Genomic DNA, 27500 nt, shown 5'->3' on the forward strand with positions numbered 1-27500 from the left:
CACCTCCACCTTGTGTGTGTGGAGTTTGCATGTTCTCCCCGTGCCTCGCGGGTTTCCTCTGGGTACTCCGGTTTCCTCCCCCGGTCCAAAGACATGCATGGTAGGTTGATTGGCATCTCTGGAAAATTGTCCGTAGTGTGTGATTGCGTGAGTGAATGAGAGTGTGTGTGTGTGCCCTGTGATGGGTTGACACTCCGTCCAGGGTGTATCCTGCCTTGATGCCCGATGACGCCTGAGATAGGCACAGGCTCCCCGTGACCCGAGGTAGTTCGGATAAGCGGTAGAAGCTGAGTGAGTGAGTGTGAGTGGTTTTCATTCCTCAATTTCATTCAAAATGTAGTTTTAAAATGTTATTTCCTTTTAAACTCAAAATACAAAGAAACGAGAGTGAGGAGAGCATCAGGAACATGTTAGGATTTCATGACCTCCAATTAAAAATATTCTTCTCATGACTAGTGATATTCTTTTCAAGCATTTCTGAATTTCTCAGTCATGATCCGTTGTTTTAGCCACAACACACATTATAATCAATGAAACGAGTAAAAAGACAGATCGGAGTCTAAACCAAAGCTCTAACCCTAACATCACATCATAATGACCTCTTTGTTTACCTCTAATATCAATCTTACAATGAGGAAGTTGCACTAGGTCGTTTCTAGATCTCATCCCATTGTATCTGATAAAGCTTTATCAGAGCCAGTATCAGAGCTGGTAAATAAATAATAACTACACAACTACTGCAAGAGAGAAAACAAGACAAGGTCTAACAAATGACTCAAACAATTCCACGATGTTGGAAAGCTCAGGCTGTCATAAAATAACAGAAGATAAAGAACATCGGTGTTTAAGAACGAGACGTAGGCTACACATGCACTAGTGTGTACTTGTTATGGAGGCGGAAATTAACACTGTAAAAGAACGGATGAAGTTTCTGCCTCACACAGAAATAATCACAATTACATATGTGCAATTTCACAATGACAAACAAGCAATTCAACACGTTCGTCCTTGAATTCACCGTTCACACGTGACTATTTGTGAATGACGTGCCATAAAAACAACACGTCTTACAAGTTTTGTTTTAATAATTACTGTGATTCATTATGTGAAAATAAATGAATCATATGTAAAAAAAAAAAAAAAGTGTGTGTGTGTATATATATATACAAATCTTCTAAAGAATCCTGTGTGAAAATGAAAGTGAAAAAGGAATCATCTAAAGAATCGAGTGAAAAGTGTCAAATGTGTGAAGAATCATATGTAACAGTAGATGAATCAAGTTGCGAGTTACATGTAAAAGTAAAGGAATCATTTGAAGAATTGCTGTGAAGATTGATGAATCGTCTTAAGAATCATGTGATCGTAAATAAATCATCTCATGAATAATGTGAAATATGATAATCATGTGAAGAATCGGAGGTATAAGTAAATGACACGTGTTGCGAATCACATTTGAACTAAAAGAATCCCATGTGGAAACGAAAGAATCTTTTAAAGCATAATGTGAAATATTTTAAACATGTGAGGAATTACATGTGAAAGTAAAGGAATGATGTGAACAACCACAAGTGAAATAAATGAATCATGTGAATTAAATCACGTGTGAAAATGAATCAGCTGTATGGAGAATCATGTGAAAATACTGTATATGGAAATTGGAAAGCAAATCGGGGCACGGTGGCTTAGTGGTTAGCACGTTCGGCTCATACCTCCAGGTTTGGGGGTTCGATTCCCGCCTCCACCTTGTGTGTGTATGGAGTTTGCATGTTCTCCCCCGTGCCTTGGGGGTTTCCTCTGGGTACTCCGGTTTCCTCCCCCGGTCCAAAGACATGCATGGTAGGTTGATTGGCATCTCTGGAAAATTGTCCGTAGTGTGTGATTGTGTGAGTGAATGAGTGTGTATGTGTGTGTGCCCTGTGATGGGTTGGCACTCCGTCCAGGGTGTATCCTGCCTTGATGCCCGATGACGCCTGAGATAGGCACAGGCTCCCCGTGACCCAAGGTAGTTCGGATAAGCGGTAGAAGATGAATGAATGAATGAATGAATGAATGAATTTTTTCTAAATGCTTTACATTTTATTATAAATAGTAAACAAAGTGCGAAATTGTGGTTCTAGGTGCAGGGCCATTGCCATGGAGACGGGAGCTCAGAACATGCAGATCTGTGGCACAGTCCTGCAGCTATTCTTCCGTCCACATCAACTGTCGCAAATCATCACACTTCCTATTATGTACAGCTGTTTCCAGCTGCTGACGGGCCTGCTGCTGATCATCAGTGAGTGGGGAAAAGAATGTATAATATTGTAATCTTCAGGATTTTGGTTTGGAAGACTTCTAGAACCTTCTTCTTCTTCTTCTTCTTAAAGAGGTATAATAAATGTTATGGAGACATAATGGTGTCTCTGACGTTAAGGAAAACGCTTAAGGATCAGTTTACTTTCTTGACATAAATCATTTCAGTTGTATTAAAATGGATGTAAAACTGATTAAGGACCAAAAAATATATATAAATATACGGTTTAAGAAATAATAATTTTTTTTTCCAGCTTATCAGATTTACAAGAGGACGGCGTGTAAGAACTATTTTATGACCTCGGAGGAACAAAACCAGCCCGAAGAACCTGGTCCTAAAGGAGAAATCAACACGGCGTTTGAGAATGACACTTTCTGTGAACCTCAGAGGAACACTGAAGAACATCATGTCACACGATTGTAAACGTCTCCTGTCTGCGTGACTCCTGGAGGCTTCTTGCACTGTATAGATTGATTTTTTTTCACTTGATAATCACTTGAATTTTGTGTTGAACTTGTTTGGATTTTTATTTTTAAAAAACTGCAGGTGAGGTTTTGTTTTATTGTGGTCTAAAATTCATATTTTCTGGCACGTATTAGCACCCTAGCTCATTTTCTTTCATGTGGTGGAGGATACAGCACACATCATCAGGTATTCTTCACTCGAAAGCAGAGGTGGGTAGAGTTGTAGAGTGGGTAAAATTGTACTCAAGTAAAAGTACTGTTACTTCAGAATAATATGACTCAAGTAAAAGTAAAAGTAGACATCCAAATAATTACTTGAATAAGAGTAAAAAAGTACTTGGTGAAAAAACTACTCAAGTACTGAGTAACTGTTGAGTAACGTCTGATTTATTTTTTAACACGACAACAATCAGACAGACAAAAATACAAAATAATCTTTAGGCAAATTATGGCATCCAATCAATAAAATAAATTAAAATTAATTAATTACAAAATAGCTTAAATTAAAATAATTCAGGTAAATTCAAGTACTTAATAAATAAAATAATAATAAATAAAAAATAAATATGCACAAGTAACACAAATTTACAAACCTTTATACTTTTTTACCAGGCAGAACTAGAACGAGGCAGCCCATAAATTCTCATAAACTGTGTGTGTGTCTCCAGTGACAGAACAACAGAAGGAAACACACACATTTCATACCAGGCAGGCTGAACAGAAAACTGTACACCAGAAGGAAGCGGTCGACGTAAAACGTGTGTGTGTGTGTGTGTGTGTGTGTGTGTGTGTGTGTGTGTGTGTGTGTGTGTGTGTGTGTGTGTGTGTGTGTGTGTGTGTGTGTGTGTGTGTGTGTGTGTGTGTGTGTGTGTGTGTGTGTGTGTGTGTGTGTGAAAACATGCAGAAACAAACTATTTCACCAAAAAATCACTCAGTGATGTCACTATTAAACTTCACCGTCTTCATTGCCGACGGTTGATTCTGACATGTTTGTGTTGCTAACTAATGCGTCCCGCCGCTGACATTGAGTAATTGAGTATGGTAACATGACGAGACTGCACGACTACGTTTGATTGGTGAAACAGTCACGTGGTGGAGCCTTAGCGGAAGTTTCACTATCTGTCAAAATAAAACATTAAAATTGATGCGTAGAATAACAAAGAGGTAAAAAGAAAAGTAACGAGCTCGTTGTAGCCTAATGTAGCGGAGTAAGAGTACAGTTTCTTCTTCACAAATCTACTCAAGTAAAAGTAAAAAGTATAGTGATTTAAAACTACTACTAGAAGTATAATTTTTTTCAAAAACTTACTCAAGTAAATGTAACGGAGTAAATGGAACTCGTTACTACCCACCTCTGCTCGAAAGGCATCATAAAGTGCACTTTATAGCGTATAGACTTCATTTCAGTTAAAAGGTTCGTTGAAATGAGCGACACTGATGCACCAGAAGAATTTATTCGTCGTATAGTTTTATAGAACTTTTCTTATTACTTGAATTGATTTAATACATTTATGGTTGTTGTTTTATTTTTTTATTAATGTTTTTTGTGATGAACTGTGATACAGGAAGATGAATCTGTGAAAGTAAGACTGATGTTAATGTTTCATCCACTGTTTGATATTAAAAGGAAATGTTTGTCTGGTGTGTAAATCGGTTTATAAGATAAATGAAGACAGATAAAGACTATATATGATTCACAGACACACAGAAAGGTCATTGAATTTCCTAATCAGATTTCCTGCTTTTAGAAAAGATCCAGTTTATTGCTCTAAACAGCAAAGATTACTCAGGAGAATGTTTTGGCTGAGTCGTTTAAATGAGTTAGTTCATTTGACGCGGCTCACCGAAAAGAGTTGACTATTTCAAACGACTCACTGACTTTTTTTTCTCGAAACCGGGCCTGTGATTGTTCTTCTTATGGCTATATGTGTTTAATTACTTTTTTCTCTACCTTTTAATGAATAAAATAACATAATTTTTTTTTTGAGAGGAAGAATGGACCATATATGTGATTTGGCCTCAAACGATTCATAATACAGGTTTATTCACAGAAGAAATCATGTGTGAAAATAAATTAAAATTACAATTAAATTATGTCAAAATAAATAAATCGTGTGTAAAAAAAAAAAATCAAACAAACTCACGTGTATATATATATATATATATATATATATATATATATATATATATATATATATATATATATATATATATGATATTATATAATATGTACACAAGTTAATCATCTGTAAAAAAAAATAAACTCACGTGTGTGTGTGTGTGTGTATATTATATAGTATGTACACAAGTTAAAAATCAGTCATTTGGGGAAAACCCAAAAATAAATCAAGTTTAAATATAGCTGCAAGCAGCGATACCGGGGTCAAAACAATCAGATGCGCTCAGAACATGTCGCTGATGAACCATACCAAGTTTCGTAGCGATATGGCATTGCATTCGTAAAATACTGAACTTAAAGTGAAAATTCAAAATGGCCGACACAAAATGTCCGTCCGAAAACCGTTTAGTATCTGTAATGTATGTACTATATAACGCGAGTCATAGTTTTGTGATAAGCCTGCCCCCTAGTGGTGATCTATATAATGATGTATTATTTTGCATTCAGTTCCGGTTCAGTAAATAGGAAATAACTGAGTTGCACCGCAAGCGATGGTGTCGTGTTATTATTTATCTGACTGCAGACACAACAGAATTGGCGACGAGTTTTCGGACCGACAAACACGGATGCAACAAAAAGACCTGAATGGTCTGGAAACGGAAAGGAATATTCATGATAAGAGCGCGTGAGTTACATTGAACAGAAAGAGAAGCCAATTAATGTCTCATGTGAAACTGCAAACCAGCGAAAATGTCAATGATTGGAACTATCACCGCATTTGATAGTAATGCTGAGGATTGGGGAACTTATGTGGAAAGGGTGGAGCTATACTGTGAGGCCAATGACATTGAGAATGATAAGAAAGTGGCTGTTTTGCTGAGCGTGATGGGAGCGAAAACTTATGGACTACTTCGTAGTCTGTTAACCCCTGAAAGGCCAGCGGATAAATCGTTCCAGCAAGTAGTGGACATTTTAAATGAACATTTGAGCCCCAAACCTTTACTAATTGCGGAAAGATTCAGATTCCACAAGCGGAACCAAGCTAAAGGAGAAAGTGTTTCCGAATACATAGCTGAGTTACGCCGATTGTCAGAGCATTGTCAGTTCGGAGCTGGGCTGGCAGATGCATTAAGAGACAGACTTGTTTGTGGTATGCATAATGAAAGTACACAAAAAAGACTGCTGACAGAAAAAGATTTGACGCTCGATCGTGCATTGAACATTGCAATATCCATGGAGACTGCAGCAAAAGATGCATTAGAATTGCAACAAAAATCAATAGAATGTGCAACAAATAAACTGGCACTGAAATCGGAAAGAAAACAAAAATGCTATCGCTGTGGAAAAATGTCTCATGATGCAAATGACTGCTGGTTCAAGGATAAAGAGTGTAGAAGATGCCATAAAAAGGGGCACATCGAGAGAGCATGCAAAATGGATAAACAGAAGGTACAGAAAGACAGAATGTACAAAGTGAAACGTAAATCTGCCACTGTACATCAAGTAACTGAAAATGAAGCGAACACAAGTTCAGATACTGATGATCTCTCATGCCTGGAACTGTACAGTATTAAAGAGACAGATCGAAGAGTTATTTGGCTTACGCCAGAAGTATCAGGTGTTAAACTCAAGATGGAGTTAGACACTGGATCTGCCTTATCGGTCATCTCAGCAGCTGATTACAAACGACTGTTTTCAAAAATACCACTGCAACAGACATCAGTGATATTAAAGACTTATACTGGTGAAAAAGTGTCTCCAAAAGGAAAATTACCAGTAACTGTGAATTACAAAGAAAATCAGCAACAGCTCAACCTGTATGTACTGGAAAATGGAGGGCCTGCATTGTTCGGACGTGAATGGCTGAGGAAAATACCTCTGGACTGGCACGCAATAAAAAACTTGGATATGTCCCAGCAAATTACAAACAAAGAGACACAAATTACTTTAACGCAAATTGTACAAAATGCAGAAGCTGTGTTTCGGAAAGGGATAGGAACACTTAAAGGAATAAAAGGGACTCTGGAGTTAAAAGAAGACACTTCTCCAAAATTCTTTAAAGCCCGCCCAGTCCCATATGCAATTCGTCCCAAGGTGGAGGCAGAGCTGGATCATTTGGAAAGAACAGGAATCCTGACTAAAATTGAACGGAGTGAATGGGCAACGCCCATAGTTCCTGTGATCAAAAAGGGTAAGACAGGGGATGTGCGTATTTGTGGGGACTTTAAAGTGACCGTTAATCCAGCTCTTCATGTAGTACAGTATCCCCTGCCACGCATTGAAGATATTTTCGCATCCTTGTCCAGGGGAGAACACTTCTCAAAAATTGACCTGGCCAAAGCATACCTCCAGATGGAGATGGATGAGCAATCCAAGAAATTCTTGACCATCAACACACATAAAGGGCTCTATCAGTACAACCGTCTTGTTTTTGGAATTGCATCAGCCCCTGCCTTGTGGCAGAGAGCGATGGACCAGGTGCTGCAGGGTATTCCAGGAACGCAGTGTTACCTGGACGATATCATTGTAACAGGGAAGGACGATGCAGATCACCTCCAAAACTTACAACGTGTGCTGACTCGACTGTGTGAGTATGGACTAAGAGCTAACAAAGAGAAATGTGAGTTCTTCAAGTCTCGGATTTCTTATTGTGGTCATGTGATAGACAAAGATGGTCTACACAAGTCACAGGACAAAATCGAAGCTGTGTTAAATGCACCACACCCACAGAATGTGTCTCAACTCCGATCATATCTCGGACTTGTGAACTATTATCACAAATTTCTTCCAAACCTCTCGACCGTGCTACACCCATTGAATGCACTGTTGCAAACAAGAACACAGTGGAAATGGTCAGACAGTTGCGAACAAGCTTTTCAGAAGACCAAGATGCTCATAACTTCTGATATAGTGCTGACACATTTCAATCCATCCATACCCATCAGGCTGGCATGTGATGCATCGCCGTATGGAATTGGCGCTGTGCTGTCACACAAGTTTCCAGAAGGCACAGAAAAACCGATAGCCTTTGCATCGAGATCACTAACGGCAGCAGAACGTAACTACGCACAAATAGACAGAGAAGCACTTAGCCTTGTGTGGGGTGTAAAAAAGTTCCACCATTACCTGTATGGTCAAAGATTCACCCTGATCACGGACCATCAGCCCTTGGTCTCGATCTTTAATGTGCGGAGGGGTGTCTCAGCGATGGCCTCAGCTAGGCTGCAGCGTTGGTCACTCTTCTTGGGTGCTCACCAATATGATATTGAGTACAAAGGCACCAAACTACATGGTAACGCGGATGGCTTGTCACGTCTGCCTCTGAAGTCAACAGACGAGTCACATAGTGTGGATCCAGCTGACGTGTTTCACACCACAATTGTGAGTCAGTTACCTGTAACAAATGCCACTATTCAGAAAGAAACCCGTAATGACCCCACATTGTCCAAAGTCTATGACATCACAGTTCTCGGGTGGCCAGCACACGGCAACTCACTGTATCCAGCATTCTCAGCGAGAAGAGAACAGCTTTCTGTGTGTCAAGGAACGCTGATGTGTGGATTAAGAGTTGTCGTTCCCTCCAAATTGCGTAGTAAGATGTTGGACACGTTACATGAAGGGCATTTGGGCACAGTAAAAATGAAGAATCTTGCACGTAGTTATATGTGGTGGCCGGGAATCGACAAGCAGATTGAGGATCTGGCAAAGGCTTGTCCTGGATGTCAACGGACCCAGAACTCTCCACCATTAGCTCCTTTGCATCCCTGGGAATGGCCGTCAACACCATGGCAACGAGTGCACGTTGACTTTGCTGGACCATTTAGGGACTCCATGTTCTTGATCGCCGTGGACGCACATTCTAAATGGCCTGAAGTTGTTCCGATGAAGACAACCACATCTGAAAACACTGTTTCGGTATTGAGAACAATATTCTCCAGGAATGGGTTGCCAGAGCAGATATGCACAGATAATGGACGACAGTTCGTCTCAGACGAGTTTCGGAAATTCATGAAGCTGAATGGAGTCAAACACATCACTTCTGCGCCATACCATCCTGCCACTAATGGCTTGGCGGAAAGGTTTGTGCAGACTTTCAAGAAAGCAATAAAAGCAATGGACAATGACAGCATTTCGCTACAACACAAAATAGACAACTTTCTTTTCATGTACAGGAATGCAGCACACGCCACGACAGGCCAAACACCAGCGATGATGTTCCTTAAAAGAAACTTAAGATCTCGCTTGGATCTCATCAGACCAAATGTTCGACGTGACGTGGAAAATAAACAATTTGAGCAGATAAAGGACAGACCTACAAGAAATTTCCGAGTTGGACAAGAGGTCTTAGCACGCGACTACAGACTGGAAAAGTGGCAACCAGGTACTATCACCACCAGAACGGGACCCTTGACGTACACAGTGAAGGTTGGAGAAAATACTTGGAGACGCCATGTAGATCAGTTGGTGGATCGCCAGACAAAATCCTCACCTTTACCTGCCCCTGATTCGCATGCCAAGGACAACAATGCTGTCGACACTGTCCCTCCTACATCAGTTAACGTGAATGAATCTGAGTCGCATGAAGATGAACCAGATGTCACAATGCCGGTTGCAATTGCACCTGCACCTGAATCTCACCTAGGCTTACAGAGACGTTATCCTGAGAGATGTAGAAAACCTCCTCAAAGGCTTGATTTGTAGCTATGTTAAATTAGAAACATTTTGTTAGAGTACCTGTTGATGTAATGCAGTACGTTTTGGTTTTGTGTTTCATGTTTCTCAGTATAATTAATCTAGTGGGGGAGGAAAGTGTAATGTATGTACTATATAACGCGAGTCATAGTTTTGTGATAAGCCTGCCCCCTAGTGGTGATCTATATAATGATGTATTATTTTGCATTCAGTTCCGGTTCAGTAAATAGGAAATAACTGAGTTGCACCGCAAGCGATGGTGTCGTGTTATTATTTATCTGACTGCAGACACAACAGTATCGTTTGACTCAGCATGCCTCAAGGACTCTAACAACACCTCCTTCATGATTTTAGACTCAAGTGTGCAGTAGTTATAAGCGAAAATAGCTGTTTTTAAAATCTCGTGGCCACTAGGTGTGTCAACACACTTGGCCAATAAATCTGATTCTGATTAAATGTCCAAGATATGCAAGAATTTTGTCTCTAGGCCGACACCACAGCTGAACATTCATCTTCTGGTTTTTCTTCTGAAAATTGAAAACAGTCAATTTTCACATGTTCTTGTTTAAACTAAACAATCACATTTCATCATTTTTCATCGGATGTACCCAAAAAACAAAATACAACATCACAAACTGCTGGAACCAAATTCCTTGTGTGTGTCAACACACTTGGCCAATGAATCTGATTCTGATTCTGATTAAATGCCCAAAATATGCAAGAATTTTGTCTCTAGGCCTTTACGAGTCAGCAGTTATGAACATGAACATAATTGGATTTTTGGACTGTTGGTGGCGCTAGAGGTTTTGAGCTAGACACACAAAGTTGCTATAGTAACTTCTAAGACTGGCCTCTACATGTGTGCCAAATTACACAACTTTCCTACGTACGGTTCTATGGGCTAATTATTTTGGGGGTAAATGAGTAAATAACGTGTAAACGTCACTTGTAACGGTTGAACTCCATTTCCCAGAGTTCTTTGCGGTCCAGCGTCTGACAACAAATCGCCTGGTCGTCAAATCCGAGAGCGCAGAGTACGTTTGACTCGGAATAATAAGGTAAAGTACTGAAATGTGCAGTGTTTATATAATCTACTGTATTTACATGGTTTATATTAATCTATTAATAATCTCCATGTTGTTATAAAGGTTTCCGTTTCCGGGTTTTGTAGGACGAGCGGGTTAACGTCTGGTGCCTCAGTGTGTGTAGCGTTAGTGAGCATGAATGCTAATGCTAACGCTACCGCTAATGCTAACGCTAATGCTGACTGGATAAACGAAGTTAATTCATTTAAACGGTCATAAGTTTGTTTTAGAGCGTTTTATTTGACTAAAGGCTCGTTTTTAGAGTCCGTAATTAGCGACTGTGTTATTTATTTTACACTAAATGTTGAGCTACACTGAGAAATAAACACTATATAATAAATATAGATTATTTATTTATTCACCATAACATCGCTAACATTGTGACAAACATCGGTATTTATCACATAAGCCGTAAACTGGTCATAACACTGTCGTATCCTAATAAATATATCATATTAACAATTAAATTATGACCCTAAATTAATTTTATTACGTCATGTTAAAGAAAATACACCTTTATGTTCTGTCTTTACATTAATAACACGTTAGAGCTAAAAAGCTTCGTGTTCATTAATTAAACGGATGTGTAAAATTCTCCGTTCTGATTGGTCGAGAGTCTTGTTCGATCGTTCGCTCCATTTAAGTTGTCGTTTCTATAGTAACGGCTAAATCAACGGGATTAAACATAAAACCCGTGGAGTCGTTGATATGGTTGTGTAAGTATTAATGTGTTCATTATTAAACACGTATCTGGAGTCTCCGTTGTGAATATTTTATTTATAACGTAGCTATAAATGGACAAAAAGTCAGTTTAGCTAGTAAAATGTATTTACTGTGGTGTAAGTGAGAAAAACTCACAAAAGTTTCCACCTGTGTGAAAGAGGTGTGCTGTGATAAGAGAATAATCAACATTCGGAGTGGTGACTTTTTCGTTCCTGCTTGAGTCTGACTCCTAACCCTAAGGTTGTGGGTTCGAGTCTCGGACCGGCCACGACTGAGGTGCCCTTGAGCAAGGACCCCCCCCAACTGCTCCCCGGGCACTGCAGCATAAATGGCTACCCAATGCTCCGGGTGTGTGTTCATGGTGTGTGTGTGTGTTCACTGCTGTGTGTGTGCACTTTGGATTAAATGCAGAGAACGAATTCTGAGTATGGGTCACTGTACTTAGCCGTATGTCACGTCACTGTCACTATGGGGATTGTTTTATTTCCTAATTATCATACGGTTGTTTTTAAAGCTGGTTCTTTAACATAATCCAGTGAGCTCCATGTTTATTTCAGGAAGTCATCGCTGTGCTCTCCTGTTACCGGCAGCATGAAGATGGAACACGAGGGATGAGGACGAGTGCAGCAGCGAGCGAGCGAGAGAGCGCTCTCTGTGGCTGGCTGAGGCTTGGCGAGAAAAACAAAAGGCCTTTGATGGGTCTCGCACTGGAAATCAGCGCCGGCCCTCACACACGCCGCTAAGCGAATGTTGATGAGGTGAGTGCGTTACAGAGGATCCATTCAGACCGCACCAGAGCTAAAGCTTGATCGGTTCTGCGTGGGCATCGAGAGAACTTCCCTCTGCTGATGTGGGCCAGTAACTAGGCCATGATAGGAATCTCGGTCAGATGAAGACAATACGAGAAAACACAGGCTTTATTGTTTAGATTAATCCGAATGTATTACAGAATATCACACACACACACACACACACACACACACACACACACAGAAAAGAAGGAGGGAAATGGCTGCTCTGTCGGGTTAAGAATCAAAGCTGATTGAGGACTTTAAGGTTTGACTTTGATCATTTTACTGAAAGCTTTTGGTGTGTGTTCTGTTGGTGATAATTAATTGGGACGTATTAATTATTTAATTTAATTTATTTAAGGGTTAACCTTTAAAAACCGAGTGCTGAAAATAAAGAAAGTATTCTGTGAAAATGTTTGTTTTACAAAAAAATCATTCCATTAGATTTTTAGTCGTTATTAAAAAGCTTAGGTGAGTTATGATAACAGATTGCTCTAAATAATCGCGGATTCACCTCAGCATGCCTAGCTTCTTTTGTATAGAAAGCTCCTGGGGTGCCATTACTTTAGCAGGCGTGCAGATCCTCGCGTGTGTATCTGAGCATGCGTATCCTGTTGCCTCTCTTGCTTGATTTGCATTTTACCTCAGACTTCCCTTCTGTCACTCTGTAGGTGTGTGTGTGTGTGTGTGAGTGACCATGGCACCGGGTGACACCGTGACAGAGAATGTAAAGCAGCACAAGCTCAGGACAAAGTGTGTGTCACGGTCTCCTGAGGCAGAGTGCGCCACAGACGGCTCATTTGTTTTCGAGGCTAATGAAGCCTGGAAGGACTTTCACAACTCGCTGAGACAGTTCTACGAGAACGGAGAACTCTGTGACGTCACGCTAAAGGTACCGGCTTCGTTTTAGAAAGGCTGATATTCTCCATACTCATGTTACGATGCTGATCGTATGTAAAGTGCATCCCTGTCACAGCTCATTAGCATATAGTGACGCCCACAAAACTCCATAAAAGGTCAGACCGAGAGCTGTGAGAACTGGAAAGGTGGAAAAGTAGAAGTGGAAGATAATTTGACTCCCTTCTAAGCCACTATATAAATATTTAAATAATATTTAATAATAAATGAGCACTAAGTCTAGTCTACAAATAAACTGAGTCAATATTTTTTATAATCTTTAGTTAACGGCAATAACATGAAGTGATGGTGTTATTAAAATATGTTGTTGATCATAGCTTTGTGCTTCCTGTGTCTGTCCCTGAAGGTTGGCACTAAGCTGATCCCCTGCCACAAGCTGGTGCTGGCCTGCGTGGTGCCGTATTTCCGTGCCATGTTTTTGTCGGACATGGCCGAGGCCAAGCAGGAGCTGATCGAGATCCGCGACTTTGACGGCGACGCTATCCAGGATCTGGTGCGCTTCGCCTACTCGTCACGTCTGACTCTGACCGTAGAGAACGTCCAGCCGCTGCTCTACGCCGCCTGCATCCTGCAGGTGGAGCTGGTGGCACGGGCCTGCTGCGAGTACATGAAGGCCCACTTCCACCCATCCAACTGCCTCGCCGTGCGCACCTTCGCCGAGAGCCACCATCGCGTGGACCTGATGGACATGGCCGACCGCTACGCCTGCGAGAACTTCGGCCAAGTGCTGGAGAGTGACGATTTCACACGTGTCTCACCGCAGCACCTTAAGACGCTGCTCAGCTCCAGCGACCTCAACATCCAGTCCGAGACACAGGTGTACGAAGCGGCTGTCAAGTGGCTCAAAGCCAATCCACAGCACCATGAGCTCTGGCTTCACCAGATCATGTCTCAGGTACCATCTTTAATACAGCCAAGGCTGAGTAAAAAGGGAAAAAACCTGGATTTCTTAATACCGGCTGGTCAGAAGGTGTTGATTAGTCGTCTATAACAACATTTATGAGAGTAATGGAGCCAAATATCACAGATTTCTATTTAAAGGTTAGCGTTTCTATGGAAACAGACCTCCCCATCACTAATTAAAGATGGTTGGCGGTATCTCCTTTTTTACAGCGCGTTCGATGTTTTTACCGCAGGTACGTCTTCCTCTGCTCCCTGTGGACTTCCTCACAGGCACCGTGGCTAAAGAGGAGATGATCAAGTCTGACCTGAGCTGCCGAGACCTGCTGGACGAGGCCAGGAACTACCACCTGCACCTGAGCAACAAGAACGTGCCTAACTTTGAGTACTCGATCCGCACCACACCACGCAAACACACAGCAGGTCAGAACAAGCACGCACGTCAGAGGAAAAACGTAGACTTCTGCAGCATCTGAGCTCACGGTCTAACAACTGTTGTGCACATTTGACCTCGTGCAGGCGTACTGTTCTGCGTGGGGGGACGTGGAGGGTCCGGGGATCCGTTTCGGAGCATCGAGTGCTACTCCATCAGCAAGAACAGCTGGTTCTTCGGCCCTGAGATGAACAGCAGGCGCAGACACGTGGGAGTCATCTCTGTAGAAGGTGAGACAGGAAGATAGACAGACAGAGGGAAGGAGAGGTACACGGTGAAATGAACGAGAGACAGAAGAGAGCTGTCTGAGGGAGAGAGAGACATTAAAACAGAAAGAGCGAGAGACATGGGGACTGTTAAGAAAGTGACATACAGGCAGAAAGAGAGTGAGCAGTGAGACACAGAAAAATAGAGAGAGAGACAGAGTGAAGGACATATAAAGTGAGAGAGAGAGAGAAAGAGAGAGAGAGAGAAGGGAAAAGGTAATAAAGTAACAGTTAAGAAGAAAGAGAAAGCAGAACACGGAAGACACAAAGGGTGACCGAGCAAAAAATGGTAGCAGACAGAGAGAGAGAGAGAGAGAGACGGGGACAAGGAGACAGATTGAGACAGATTGCGAGACAAGAGCTGGACACAGAAGGGTATAGAAAAGCAGAGAGACTGAAGTGAATAATTAGTATTGAAGAACAGGAATAAATGAAAGCGGATGATTGAAAAACGGGGTGTGTCCATAGGAAAGGTGTACGCAGTGGGCGGCCATGATGGCAGCGAGCATCTGGGGAACATGGAGATGTTTGACCCACTCACCAATAAGTGGATGATGAAGGCCTCCATGAACACAAAAAGGTATCAGACACTCTTCAAGACGTTTCTCTCCTGTCCAAGGCTGGATTTCGGTTGTACTAGCGTGTGTGTGTGTGTGTGTGTGTGTGTGTGTGTGTGTGTGTGTGTGTGTGTGTGTAGGAGGGGCATTGCGCTGGCTACCCTTGGAGGTCCGATCTACGCTATAGGAGGTCTGGATGATAACTCGTGCTTTAGTGACGTGGAGCGTTACGATATCGAGGTGGACCGCTGGAGCGCGGTCTCTCCCATGAACACCCCTCGAGGAGGAGTGGGCTCTGTCGCTTTAGGGGTGAGAGCAAAGCATCATCATCATCATCATCATTAATTCTATGTTGATTTGAAACTGTAAGCGTTTTTAAAACTCGTTTGTCCTCACCATCAGAGCTACGTCTATGCCGTAGGAGGGAACGACGGCGTGGCTTCGCTGTCGAGCGTCGAACGCTTCGACCCGCACCTCAACAAATGGAGCGACGTGCGCGAGATGGGGCAGAGACGCGCAGGAAACGGCGTGAGCGAACTGAACGGCTGTCTTTACGTCGTAGGTACGGAGAAAGAGCGAATCAACGCGACTGACACGAGCGTTGACCTCTTTACTGTCTGTCATGTTATGACTGCTTTATAACACCAGCCAGGTTTAAATCAGCTGACCTTTGATAAGCAAATTACATTCAAAAAACGAGAGAGAGAGAGAAAAGTATAAAGGTGAAAAGTGCAAATTTGTGAATAAGTGACTGATGCGTAGGATTAACACATGACTCGCATGTTGAACTTCAGCTCCACTGAGTAATATAACAGTGTGTGTGGATTTGGTATATGGTGTGTTTGGGGAAACCTGACATTTCTAGCTAAAGTTAACACTGTGGTCAGCTGATAGTGTTGAATGTGGAAGCGAAACATTCTGTTTGTGGGAAAAAAGATCTGTTCATTTGTGTGTGTGTGTGTGTGTGTGTGTGGGTGGGTGTGTGAAAGTGATAAAGCACAGAAAATGAATGCAGTGTTTAAAACGTCAGCACTACTGATACACCCATACAAGCGCACACACACACACACACAGCCATGGATGGGGAGGAAGGGGGCCAATACTTTGCAGCACGACTGATGAGCTACAGCCCATAATTGTACTTGATGGTTCCTGTATCTCTTTGTGTGTGTTCAGGTGGGTTTGATGATAACTCTCCTCTGAGTTCAGTGGAGCGCTTCGATCCCAGGACGAATTGCTGGGAGTACGTCGCAGAGCTCACTACACCCAGGGGCGGAGTCGGTGTTGCCACGGTGATGGGGCGGGTCTTTGCCGTGGGCGGGCACAACGGAAACATCTACCTGAACACGGTGGAGGCGTTTGAGCCACGCATGAACAGGTGAGAAGTAAAATGTTAAAGCAGCGTTACAACTTCAGCAACCGCTCTCGAATGTCTTCTGTAAGCATCCGTCCATCCGTCTGTCCGTTCGTTCGTCCGTCTGTCCGGTCTATATATATACAATCCTTTCTGTCCTAACTTTTATCTGTATCAGCTGTCTGTACAATCTGATCAATTCATCCATCATGTATCTGTGTATTCATCCATCTATCTATATGCCTGTTTGTCTGACGGCCTTTCTGTCTGTTTGTCTGCATCACCTGTCTGCTTCCAGTCTGTCATTACTATCTTCCTGTCTGTCTCTCTGTCTGTCTGTCTCTCTGTCTGTCTCTCTGTCTGTCTGTCTCTCTGTCTGTCTCCCTGTCTGTCTGTCTATTGTCTACTTGTTTGCCTAATTTCCTCTCTGTCAGTAAGCTTTCCTGTATGCCTGAATTCTTGTATTTTGGGATACTCATTTGGTGTGTGTGTGTGTGTGTGTGTGTGTGTGTGTAGGTGGGAGTTGGTGGGCTCTGTGTCTCACTGCAGGGCCGGAGCGGGCGTAGCAGTCTGCGCCACACACATCAGTCAGATTCGAGACGTGGGTCAGGGTTCAAGCAACGTGGTCGACTGCATGTAGTGTCACTGTTAGAATACAGACACACACACACACACACACACAAGACCATACACAGTCCATATACAGCACTACAACATTTTTAGAATGTATACACATATTACAAACTAAATACTACACACACACACACACACAAATGTTGTATCAACACTTATACACACCGTACACAGTTAAAACACACACTCCATCGCAGCAGGTCCTCCACATTTCCTCCAGACTTTTATTGTATCTCTGTCTGAACTCTTCCTCGTGTCCGTTCTCTCACGTCCGGTTTAAAGACTAGGAAGCTTTGATATTACTCGCACTACACAGTCTAGATTTACATCTTATTTCATAGAGGAATCGCAGATTTGTGAGAACTGTGCCGTCATGTCACGCTGCCTGTGGTTATTAAGTTAACTCACTTTAATAAGACGATCTAATCAGCGGTGATCTTTGTGGAAAACGCTACTTCATTTTAACTACATGTTAAACTAAAGCAAAGCCAAGTCGACACGCCGGAGCTCGTCATCCGACGACGCCGACAGCCGGGCGGCCGACTCGCTCGCTTCCGCAGAGGACCTACAGGGGGAGCTGTTTTAATGTACTCTGTTTTTGTACAAGGAATTTGACTCCATATCCGTGCATCGCTGTTACCGTGCACTATGTTTATAGACTAGAAACATTATATTTTTGTCTGAAAAACAAACCGACACGAAATACGTTTCAAACAAAAAAAAAGTGTCGTTTCTGCTTTTCACGCGCAAATCGTGTTTGTAGGTTTTTTTTTATCGCTCTATCTATAAAGTTTTAATTCTGTGGTTTTTTGGAATGAATTTCTATCTATTTATACGTACGCTAATTATTATCTTGCTTTTCAGCTCATGTATCGAATCACGCTGTTACATCGAAGAGATTTTCTTGTATCTTTATCTGTATATTTCTATTTATTGTTAAGTATTTAAAGCACAGAGAATCACACGAGGCCATTTACAAGCTGCCACGAAGCGCGACGAACGCTCGACTCGTGCAGTTCTGGTTTGCAGCAGCAGGGTTTTATTTTGTATCTAAATTAAAGAAATCATGACTGATGTATAAATAGTGTCTAAAACTTCCCAGTCCGGTTCCTGAAGCTCCCTCGGATTTTTCTGTCCTGTTGAGAAAAAAACTTGAAAGACGGAGTTTGATGAATTTATGCAGTTTTTCCCCTCAAATTTAGAACGATTATAAATTCAGGGATTAGGATAGAAAACACTGGGACTGGGAACCATGACTGACTTTATTCAGTGTGCGAAAATGTCTCTATCAAACAAGCAACTGTTTTAAAACGAGAGCTACTCTACTGTACTTATGTCAGTTTGTATTATTCAAATAAAACTATAAGAAATGAACGAAATAAAATCCTTGTGTGATGGCTAATTTTAGAAATTCTTCCTGATCTTTATACGTTCACCTCGCAGTGCTCTCGCCGACGTTTCATACTTGTTGGACAAAATCAGTTGGAGAAGACGCAGAAAACAAATTCTCAATCACATTCACTATGGCTGATTTCCTGTTACATCAAAAAGAATTGGCACCTTGATGACTTTGTAACAAACTGAAAGCCCCCTTAATTGCTGCTTGTACCTATAGTGCCTGGCCCCCTTAATTGCTGCTTGTACCTATATGCCTGGCCCCCTTAATTGCTGCTTGTACCTATATGCCTGGCCCCCTTAATTGCTGCTTGTACCTATATGCTTGGCCCCTGTAGTGCCTGGCCCCCTTAATTGCTGCTTGTACCTATATGCCTGGCCCCCTTAATTGCTGCTTGTAACTATATGCCTGGCCCCCTTAATTGCTGCTTGTACCTATATGCCTGGCCCCTGTAGTGCCTGGCCCCCTTAATTGCTGCTTGTACCTATATGCCTGGCCCCCTTAATTGCTGCTTGTACCTATATGCCTGGCCCCCTTAATTGCTGCTTGTACCTATATGCTTGGCCCCTGTAGTGCCTGGCCCCCTTAATTGCTGCTTGTACCTATATGCCTGGCCCCCTTAATTGCTGCTTGTAACTATATGCCTGGCCCCCTTAATTGCTGCTTGTACCTATATGCCTGGCCCCTGTAGTGCCTGGCCCCCTTAATTGCTGCTTGTACCTATATGCCTGGCCCCCTTAATTGCTGCTTGTACCTATATGCCTGGCCCCCTTAATTGCTGCTTGTACCTATATGCTTGGCCCCTGTAGTGCCTGGCCCCCTTAATTGCTGCTTGTACCTATATGCCTGGCCCCCTTAATTGCTGCTTGTAACTATATGCCTGGCCCCCTTAATTGCTGCTTGTACCTATATGCCTGGCCCCTGTAGTGCCTGGCCCCCTTAATTGCTGCTTGTACCTATATGCCTGGCCCCCTTAATTGCTGCTTGTACCTATATGCTTGGCCCCTATAGTGCCTGGCCCCCTTAATTGCTGCTTGTACCTATATGCCTGGCCCCCTTAATTGCTGCTTGTACCTATATGCCTGGCCCCCTTAATTGCTGCTTGTACCTATATGCTTGGCCCCTATAGTGCCTGGCCCCCTTAATTGCTGCTTGTACCTATATGCCTGGCCCCCTTAATTGCTGCTTGTAACTATATGCCTGGCCCCCTTAATTGCTGCTTGTACCTATATGCTTGGCCCCTGTAGTGCCTGGCCCCCTTAATTGCTGCTTGTACCTATATGCCTGGCCCCTATAGTGCCTGGCCCCCTTAATTGCTGCTTGTACCTATATGCCTGGCCCCTATGGTGCCTGGCCCCCTTAATTGCTGCTTGTACCTATATGCCTGGCCCCTATGGTGCCTGGCCCCCTTAATTGCTGCTTGTACCAAATGCCTGGCCCCTATAGTGCCTGGCCCCCTTAATTGCTGCTTATACCTATATGCTTGGCCCCTACAGTGCCTGGCCCCCTTAATTGATGCTTGTACCTATATGCCTGGCCCCTATATGCTCGGCCCCTATAGTGCCTGGCCCCCTTAATTGCTGCTTATACCTATATGCCTGGCCCCTATATGCTTGGCCCCTCTAGTGCCTGGTGCCCTTAATTGCTGCTTGTACTAACATTACACTGACTTTATATCATTTATACTGAATCTATATTGACTGACACCAGTAGGATCGCGTTAATCTAACACAAATATTACCTGTTGTAATGCACGCACATTTTTTAAGTAATGTAGCTTACTTTTTTTTTAAATTAAGTTATTGCCACACATTCGACAGAGAGACTTAAATCTGTGTTAGATTTGTGTAACAAAAACAGACCAAAGGTTAGCGAGCTGTACGACAGTGTAATCAACCTCGTATTCCTGCTTACACTTCTAAACTTTAATGCTGTAGTTATTCAGTAACTACTTACAAAACAATGCTAACTGATGAACATCAGCATGTCGATATACCAGTGAAGACGTGTAACGTTGTGTACATACACACAATTGTATGTTTGAAATATACAACGAACCATAACACTTAATTTATTAACAGAATTTTACAGTAATATCTTGTGTATATCAACTATATCTTGTATAACTGTATAATCTTGACAATATAGAATGCAATTGTATAAACTTAAGTAAACGTGACCGGAGGTCGTGCAGTTCGTCTCTATTCCACAACCGAATTATTTTCATTTGAGCTTTTTTTTCTTTCTTGTTTGAAATAAATGTTTTGATTGAATTTTCTCTGTTCGTTAACAAGCTCATTTGTCGTAATTACAAAAAAAGCCAATAAAGGACTTTGTTGTAATAGTTTTGTACACTTTACAAAGCACGATCGAACGGTTCTTTTAAATCGCACCAATAGTAAATTAGTAAATCGCTCATTAAATCAATTTTGTAGGAAAACAAACCTCATTATCACCTCTTTATTGGTTTGTCAGGAATTTTGCAGCATCGGTTCACTATAAAAGAGTTGAAACATTGAAAGCCGGTTTGTTATTATATAACATTTACGGTCTGAAATTATGCAGCGTTATAAAAATAAAGTTTATTAAATCTTTTGGACTTTGATATTTAAACATTTTTTGCCGTGACAATTTCGCTAACTTTGCTGAGTCATGTGGAAATAAATTTAGGAACTAGCAAAAACGGTTAAAGCAGATTTAAAGACAAACAAATAAACGAAACAAAACAGTGAATCGTTTTTGAAAAGAATTTTGTGCAAGAAAAACATAATAGTAAAATGAAGTAAAATGAATATTTTATGCTTTTATTCTTTGGATTTCATCCTCCGTACGACTAAATTCGCTGTAGTGTCTTTCTATTAAAACTACTAATAATGCTAATAATAACATTTATAATAATATTTCTCATAACCGTGGCTCAAAAATAAAGTATCAGTGCCTTTGATGTTTTATTATAGCCTTATTTTCCATTATTTTTTTTATTTTCCATTTGATCAGATTTTATGTAGTGTAAACGTTAAATACAGCTTTTTTCATGTAGTTTTAAGAGAAAAATCTTTAATAATATTCTTTTTTTTTTAATAAAAATAAAGATCTTTAAAACTGAATAGATGTGATGGTGTACTTAACATTAATTAGATCAAATTATTAAAATATTAACTATTATTCAGGAATGTTAAGTTAAGCTAAGTGAGTTTTTTTATATTTAAGTGTGAACTTTTTTTTTATTTTTTATTTTTTTTATAATTTTTTAAGTAATTATATAAACTGTGGTGTTTTTCAGATTTAGTCGGTACAAAGTTTTATTGTGGATTTGTAGTGGGCTTTTATAATTGTGCAGTAAATTCACCTTTTATCGCTTAATAATCAGAATAATGAAAACATTAACCATAACTGTAATTATTATTTATACGAGTAAAATATATTTCAACCCGATTTCCTACATCTTCACTCTCCATTGTATAAAGTTGACAATAAAGTCTCCTGCAGCATCATGATGTTTTTACAGCTTCATCTTTGGACTTTGGGACGAAACTGAAAAGAAGCTGTAACCCTTGAAGATGCTCAGTTCTGCAGAGAGCAGCGGCTGGTGCACACGCTCTCAGGGAATCGTGGGAAAAGAGACGTTTTTTTACAGACATGAGGCAAAACGTCTAACTTTTGAATTTCTAGAAAGTCTAAAATTTCTTAACACTGGGACTGAAATATACAGAATTTGTATATAACCTGTGAGTTTTAAATAAAAGTGTTAATTTCCTGCCTCACTGAGTGAAAAAGAGCAAAGAATGTTCTTACGCTTCATCGCACTTTTTGCTCTCGTTCATTGTGGTAAGTATCGATTTTTATACTTTATAGAGAGAGATTAATAATAGAGATTTGTGAGATTTAGATTTATTTAGATGCTGAATGTTGAGACGAACAGAATTTGTTTACTGTGATCGATCCGTTAGAATTCCTTCAGAACGTTTTATTTGTTTATTTATTTGTTTATTTATTTATTTTACATTTGGTCGTTTGTTCGGTTTGGCAGATTTCCTTTCATTCTGAAGTGTTTAAAAAAACGTAGAAAAGTTCGTTCGTCGTATTCGACTCGAAATGAGATTTCATTTTGGTGTGTTTAGTATTTTTATTCTTTTCAATATATTAAATGATTGAATATTCAATATTACATGAAAAGTAATATTAAGATCTAATTTAGCCTCCGATTTTTATTTCTATTAGGAATTTCAGTGGAAGTGGACTTTTGTAGAATATTAATATCTCAGCCAATTTACACTAAATTAGAAATTTAGATAAAAATAACAAATTTTTTTATTTATATATTTTTATTAAATCACAAATCATTTTGAGAGGCAGTCTACCGGCGTATTTTGATTACATTTGCAAATTAGAAGTGTGTAGGTTTTTATTTTTTATAACAATTGCAAATGCAAATATTGTTGCATTTAAAAATGGAAGGTTCTGTTTCCATAACATTAGCAATTTTATTCTTTTTTTTATATTACATACCATTACTGTAGGTTGATAAACACCATCTAAATGTAATAAATATATATATATATATATATATATATATATATATATATATATATATATATATATATATATATGTATGTATATTTGTAATAAATGATTTGTTACCAAATCCATTTTCTGTAAAATATTTAGCTAAACTATGTCTTTAGTTACACACAACAAATAGCATCCCACATCCCACATAGCTACGCTAAATTATCCACCTCGGTTCACAGACACTATTCTTTATCTTTATTATTTATAATTTTCTCGTCCATGTGATTTTTTTTTTTTACAAGCCTCTACAAACTGATAAAACAAGTCCAGTCAAACATTAGCACTGTGCAGTGTTATTACTGCTGCCATTTGGATGCTTATGTCACATGACTTTAGGTGCAGTCATGGGACTTTTATGTTGGATGTGTTTACACAGGGAATGGCTTATTAAAACGACACAGTGGACACAAAGTTTCACTCATGTAGTTCAATAGAGAAATCTTTACACAATTAGTATAAAGATTTTCTGTAAAATGTTTAATTAATCCAGATCTTTAAGACATCAAACAATGCTGGGGTATCAGCATCATTTCACTTAACCAGCTAACACTCAACTAACTAGCTAACATTCAACTCAGCCAGTTAATGTTTGAATATATTAACTAGCTAACATTAATGCCCTGACTTTTACTCAGCTATCTAGACAATGCTAATTAACACTGAATTCAATTAACTGTTAGCATTAATCTCAGGATAAGAGCTAAAAATCAACTTAGCTAGTAAATATCTATTCAGCTCGTTAACACCAAACTCAGATAGAAGCATTTAACTCGACTATCTAGTATCTTAGCAGGCTAATTAATAATCTATCTATCTATCTATCTATCTATCTATCTATCTATCTATCTATCTATCTATCTATCTATCTATCTATGTGTCTCTGGCTTGGTCTCGTTCACCTCTTTGTTACTCTCTCTCTGACTCTCTCTCTCTCTCTGACTGTTTCTCTCTCTCTCTCTCTTTCTCTCTCTCTCTGACTGTTTCTCTCTCTCTCTCTCTCTCTCTCTCTCTCTCTCTCTCTCTCTCTGACTGTTTTCTCTCTCTCTCTCTCTCTCTCTCTCTCTCTCTGACTGTTTTCTCTCTCTCTCTCTCTCTCTATCTCTCTCTCTCTGTCTCTCTCTCTCTCTCTCTCTCTGACTGTTTCTCTCTCTCTCTCTCTCTCTCTCTCTCTCTCTCTCTCTCTCTCTCTCTCTGACTGTTTCTCTCTCTCTCTCTCTCTCTCTCTCTCTCTCTCTCTCTCTCACTCTCTCTCTCTCTCTCTGACTGTTTCTCTCTCTCTCTCTCCATCTCTCTCTCTCTCTCTCTCTCTCTCTGACTGTTTCTCTCTCTCTCTCTCTCTCTCTCTCTCTCTCTCTCTCTCTCTCTCTCTCTCCCTCTCAGTGCTAGGTGATTGTGAAACAGGATGGAGGGAGTACGAGGAAAGGTGCTACTATTTCTCCACTAATAAAATGACATGGCATGAGGCTCTAGAGGATTGTGCGAGCAAAGGAAGTCATCTGATGAGCATCACGAACCTTCACGAGAGGGTGAGCAGGGCAGATTATAGCGAGACTTGTGATAACATCTGACTAAAAATGTGTAAAAGCCTGAACGCTCTGGTGGACTGGTTACTATGGTTATTTTATGTTAAAATACTTTATATCTACACGTGCATAACATTTTTTTCTGTTCTGGAGGCTTCATGTCCCCAAAATTTCAATTTATACTGAAAAAGTAGATCTAAGAATCACAATGTAATACAAACATTCTACTGAATATATAAATATCTGTTTAACATCTTAAACCTTCTAAAAACCGCTAACATTCAACCAAAATTCTTAGTGTCTCGAAATTAACTCTGCTAATTCGGGTGTTATCCAAAGTTTCTTAGGGGGTCACGGTGGCTTAGTGGGTATCACGTTTGCCTCACACCTCCAGGGTCGGGGTTCGATTCCCACCTCCACCTTGTGTGTGTGGAGTTTGCATGTTCTCCCCGTGCCTCGGGGGTTTCCTCCGGGTACTCCGGTTTCCTCCCCCGGTCCAAAGACATGCATGGTAGGTTGATTGGCATCTCTGGAAAATTGTCCGTAGTGTGTGAGTGAATGAGAGTGTGTGTGTGTGCCCTGTGATGGGTTGGCACTCCGTCCAGGGTGTATCCTGCCTTGATGCCCGATGACGCCTGAGATAGGCACAGGCTCCCCGTGACCCGAGGTAGTTCGGATAAGCGGTAGAAGATGAATGAATGAATGTATTAGAAATCTAAACACGACCCTGTATAAAGAAGAGTAGATTGAATTGAACTGTAATTCTTGATGTTTTCTCTAATTCCCTCTTCGTAGTTGTGGGTCACTACGCAGGTCGGTCACTCGATATACTGGATCGGTCTGAACGATATCGCCTCTGAGGGCCACTGGGAATGGAGCGATGGCAACATTTATTACCCATATCTGGAGTAAGTATCTGTCTATCTTTACTCGTCCTGAATGGACCATTTTTTTTGTATGGATAAGTATAAATTATGGAAGGAGTCTCCAGTGTCAGCACTTTTCACAGTTCTCTTTTATCCAGACCTTCATTGTAATTCCTGCACAAGTATCTAAATGCTAAGCGCTTGCACTTTCACTCCATTTCTCTGTGGTTTATAGGTACTGGAGACCGGGACAACCAGATAACCATAATGACGACGAGGACTGTGGACAAGTGGACGGGGTCAGCGAAGGTCGCTGGAACGACGAGCAGTGCACAACGCCGAGGCAGTACATCTGCAAACGAGACAACCGTACGTTTCGTTTCAGCGATCCGCGGCTAATCGCTGTCGTTTTTATGTTTATTATCATTTTTATTAAACTGAAATACTTTACTGTATTTAGGATAGATATATAGAGTAGAAATGCAAATGGAAGGCATTTATTTAGCCTTTAAACCTGTCTCCAGTGTCAAAGATAAAGCTGTAATTTTAACATGAGCGATAAACAAAAACTCATTTTCTTATAAGTTTAAAAGTAACTATGAACGAATAAATAAAAAAAAAAAAATAAAAAAAAAAATGTCACCATTTAATGAGTTGAAATAAAAATATATTCTGTAGTTATTTTGTCTATATTTTTTATATTTATTTTTCTGGGCCAGAAATGAGCTCCGCCTCATGCGAGTCAGCTCAAAGCTGCTCAGCTTTACTCTTGAGGCGTAAGTTAGTTGTAGTTTTATCAACAGCATGGATTATTTGTCAGAAGTCGGACAGTTGGTTGGTCAGTGTTTATAATTTATGTAATTGTTAGAGGGCTTTAATAATGACAAACTGCTTCTTTAAAAAAAACAACAAAAAAACAAAGCTGTTCTAAGTCACTTTTAGTTCCTGAAGTAGAAGTAAAGTAACGTTTCAGCTTTTTATTTTTTTTTATGATTCCAAATAACTTCTTTCAGCTGATTTTAATAGTGTTTGTTTTTCTGTCTCTCTTTGAAGCGAACCCTCCCGTGTTGTGTGACGTGGCAAATCGGTGGGAACAGTTCGGTTCTAACTGCTACAAACTGCACGACATGCTTAGGAAGAGCTGGATGTCTGCTCGGACTGAGTGTTTGAAGGAGGGAGGTGACTTGGTGTCCATCGAATCAGTAGAAGAAGAGACCTACGTCTTAGGCCTGGAACCGTCCAATTACGACCTGTGGCTCGGCTACTCCACCCTGGTGAGGTTCTGTTTACTTACTTAAAACAATTATACATGTCTTTAAAAGAGACCGAAAGAGTGTGAGCCTTTTCCACGTTTCTGTTCTACACTGTACATGGACTGACGTGTAAACATATATGGGGTAAATACTGTATATTCTCTTCAAAGGCTTCATATAAACCACTTTGATGTGATTTTACACTTCTGCAGAAATGCACCTCGGTTTCATGTCAAGTTCAGCCAAACAGCACCTCGTTCAGTTGGTCTGATGCAGCTTCCTTCAGCTACACACACTGGGCTCCTGGGCAGCCTGATCTCACGTAAGAGAAAACGTCATCGGCATTCATTTATTTCATCACAGCACTTTTAAGACACGAAACAAAAATAATTAAAAAAATAACGCTGTGCCGCACAAAGTGATGAATAAATGATGCGTGTGTAAAACGTCATGGATTCAAAGTGTAAGTAATGTCTTAATATTGCTGAAATGTTCAGGGATGAAAGGAAAGAATGAAAAATGAGTCACATTTTCATATTCAATGTAAAGTTCCTGACACGTTTACACGTATAAACCGTTTAGGAACAGATTTCTTCGGGTGTTCGGGAAAATATCTTGAAATATTAAATGAATGTTAAATATAAATAGAAAAATATTCCTGT

General features: G+C 40.5%; 3 protein-coding genes across 6 annotated transcripts in view; all 3 read left to right on the forward strand.

Moving 5' to 3' along the window:
* The window catches only part of LOC132860358 (sodium-dependent organic anion transporter-like), an 8550-nt gene extending 5566 nt beyond the window's left edge, over positions 1–2984 (forward strand). Inside the window, exons 6-7 of the mRNA XM_060891545.1 lie at positions 2118–2275; positions 2547–2984. Coding sequence (XP_060747528.1) covers positions 2118–2275; positions 2547–2716 — 328 coding nt within the window. The 3' untranslated portion in view covers positions 2717–2984. The remainder of the gene's footprint in view (positions 1–2117; positions 2276–2546) is intronic.
* Positions 2985–10505: 7521 nt separating this feature from the next.
* On the forward strand, positions 10506–18612 carry klhl8 (kelch-like family member 8). Of its 4 annotated transcripts, none has more exons than XM_060890526.1 (11): positions 10506–10626; positions 11934–12142; positions 12839–13059; positions 13432–13980; positions 14222–14408; positions 14505–14648; positions 15153–15264; positions 15382–15550; positions 15644–15803; positions 16418–16619; positions 17112–18612. In XM_060890526.1, the coding sequence occupies exons 3-11, from the start codon at positions 12865–12867 to the stop codon at positions 17233–17235; spliced, it is 1842 nt and encodes a 613-aa protein (XP_060746509.1). In that variant the 5' UTR covers positions 10506–10626; positions 11934–12142; positions 12839–12864; the 3' UTR covers positions 17236–18612. The 4 variants fall into 4 exon arrangements, with proteins under 4 accessions (XP_060746509.1, XP_060746507.1, XP_060746508.1 ...); XM_060890524.1 differs by having other exon boundaries at positions 11934–12138; XM_060890525.1 differs by having other exon boundaries at positions 11934–12134.
* Positions 18613–22188: 3576 nt separating this feature from the next.
* The window catches only part of LOC132859683 (macrophage mannose receptor 1), a 32337-nt gene continuing 27025 nt past the window's right edge, over positions 22189–27500 (forward strand). Inside the window, exons 1-6 of the mRNA XM_060890522.1 lie at positions 22189–22452; positions 24577–24722; positions 25515–25627; positions 25821–25954; positions 26639–26859; positions 27051–27160. Of these exons, the coding sequence (XP_060746505.1) occupies positions 22410–22452; positions 24577–24722; positions 25515–25627; positions 25821–25954; positions 26639–26859; positions 27051–27160 (767 nt within the window). The 5' untranslated portion in view covers positions 22189–22409. The remainder of the gene's footprint in view (positions 22453–24576; positions 24723–25514; positions 25628–25820; positions 25955–26638; positions 26860–27050; positions 27161–27500) is intronic.

Source organism: Tachysurus vachellii, chromosome 17, assembly GCF_030014155.1.
Source record: "Tachysurus vachellii isolate PV-2020 chromosome 17, HZAU_Pvac_v1, whole genome shotgun sequence".
Taxonomy (NCBI): Eukaryota; Metazoa; Chordata; class Actinopteri; order Siluriformes; family Bagridae; genus Tachysurus; species Tachysurus vachellii.

What these genes read in the sequence shown, in the direction of transcription:
- klhl8 (XM_060890526.1), top strand. Translation starts at nt 12,865, where the DNA reads ATGGCACCGGGTGACACCGTGACAGAGAATGTAAAGCAGCACAAGCTC. An exon ending in TGGGCTCTGTCGCTTTAGGG is followed by an intron (nt 15,551 to 15,643) that starts GTGAGAGCAAAG and finishes CCTCACCATCAG; the next exon opens with AGCTACGTCTATGCCGTAGG. An exon ending in CGGCTGTCTTTACGTCGTAG is followed by an intron (nt 15,804 to 16,417) that starts GTACGGAGAAAG and finishes GTGTGTGTTCAG; the next exon opens with GTGGGTTTGATGATAACTCT.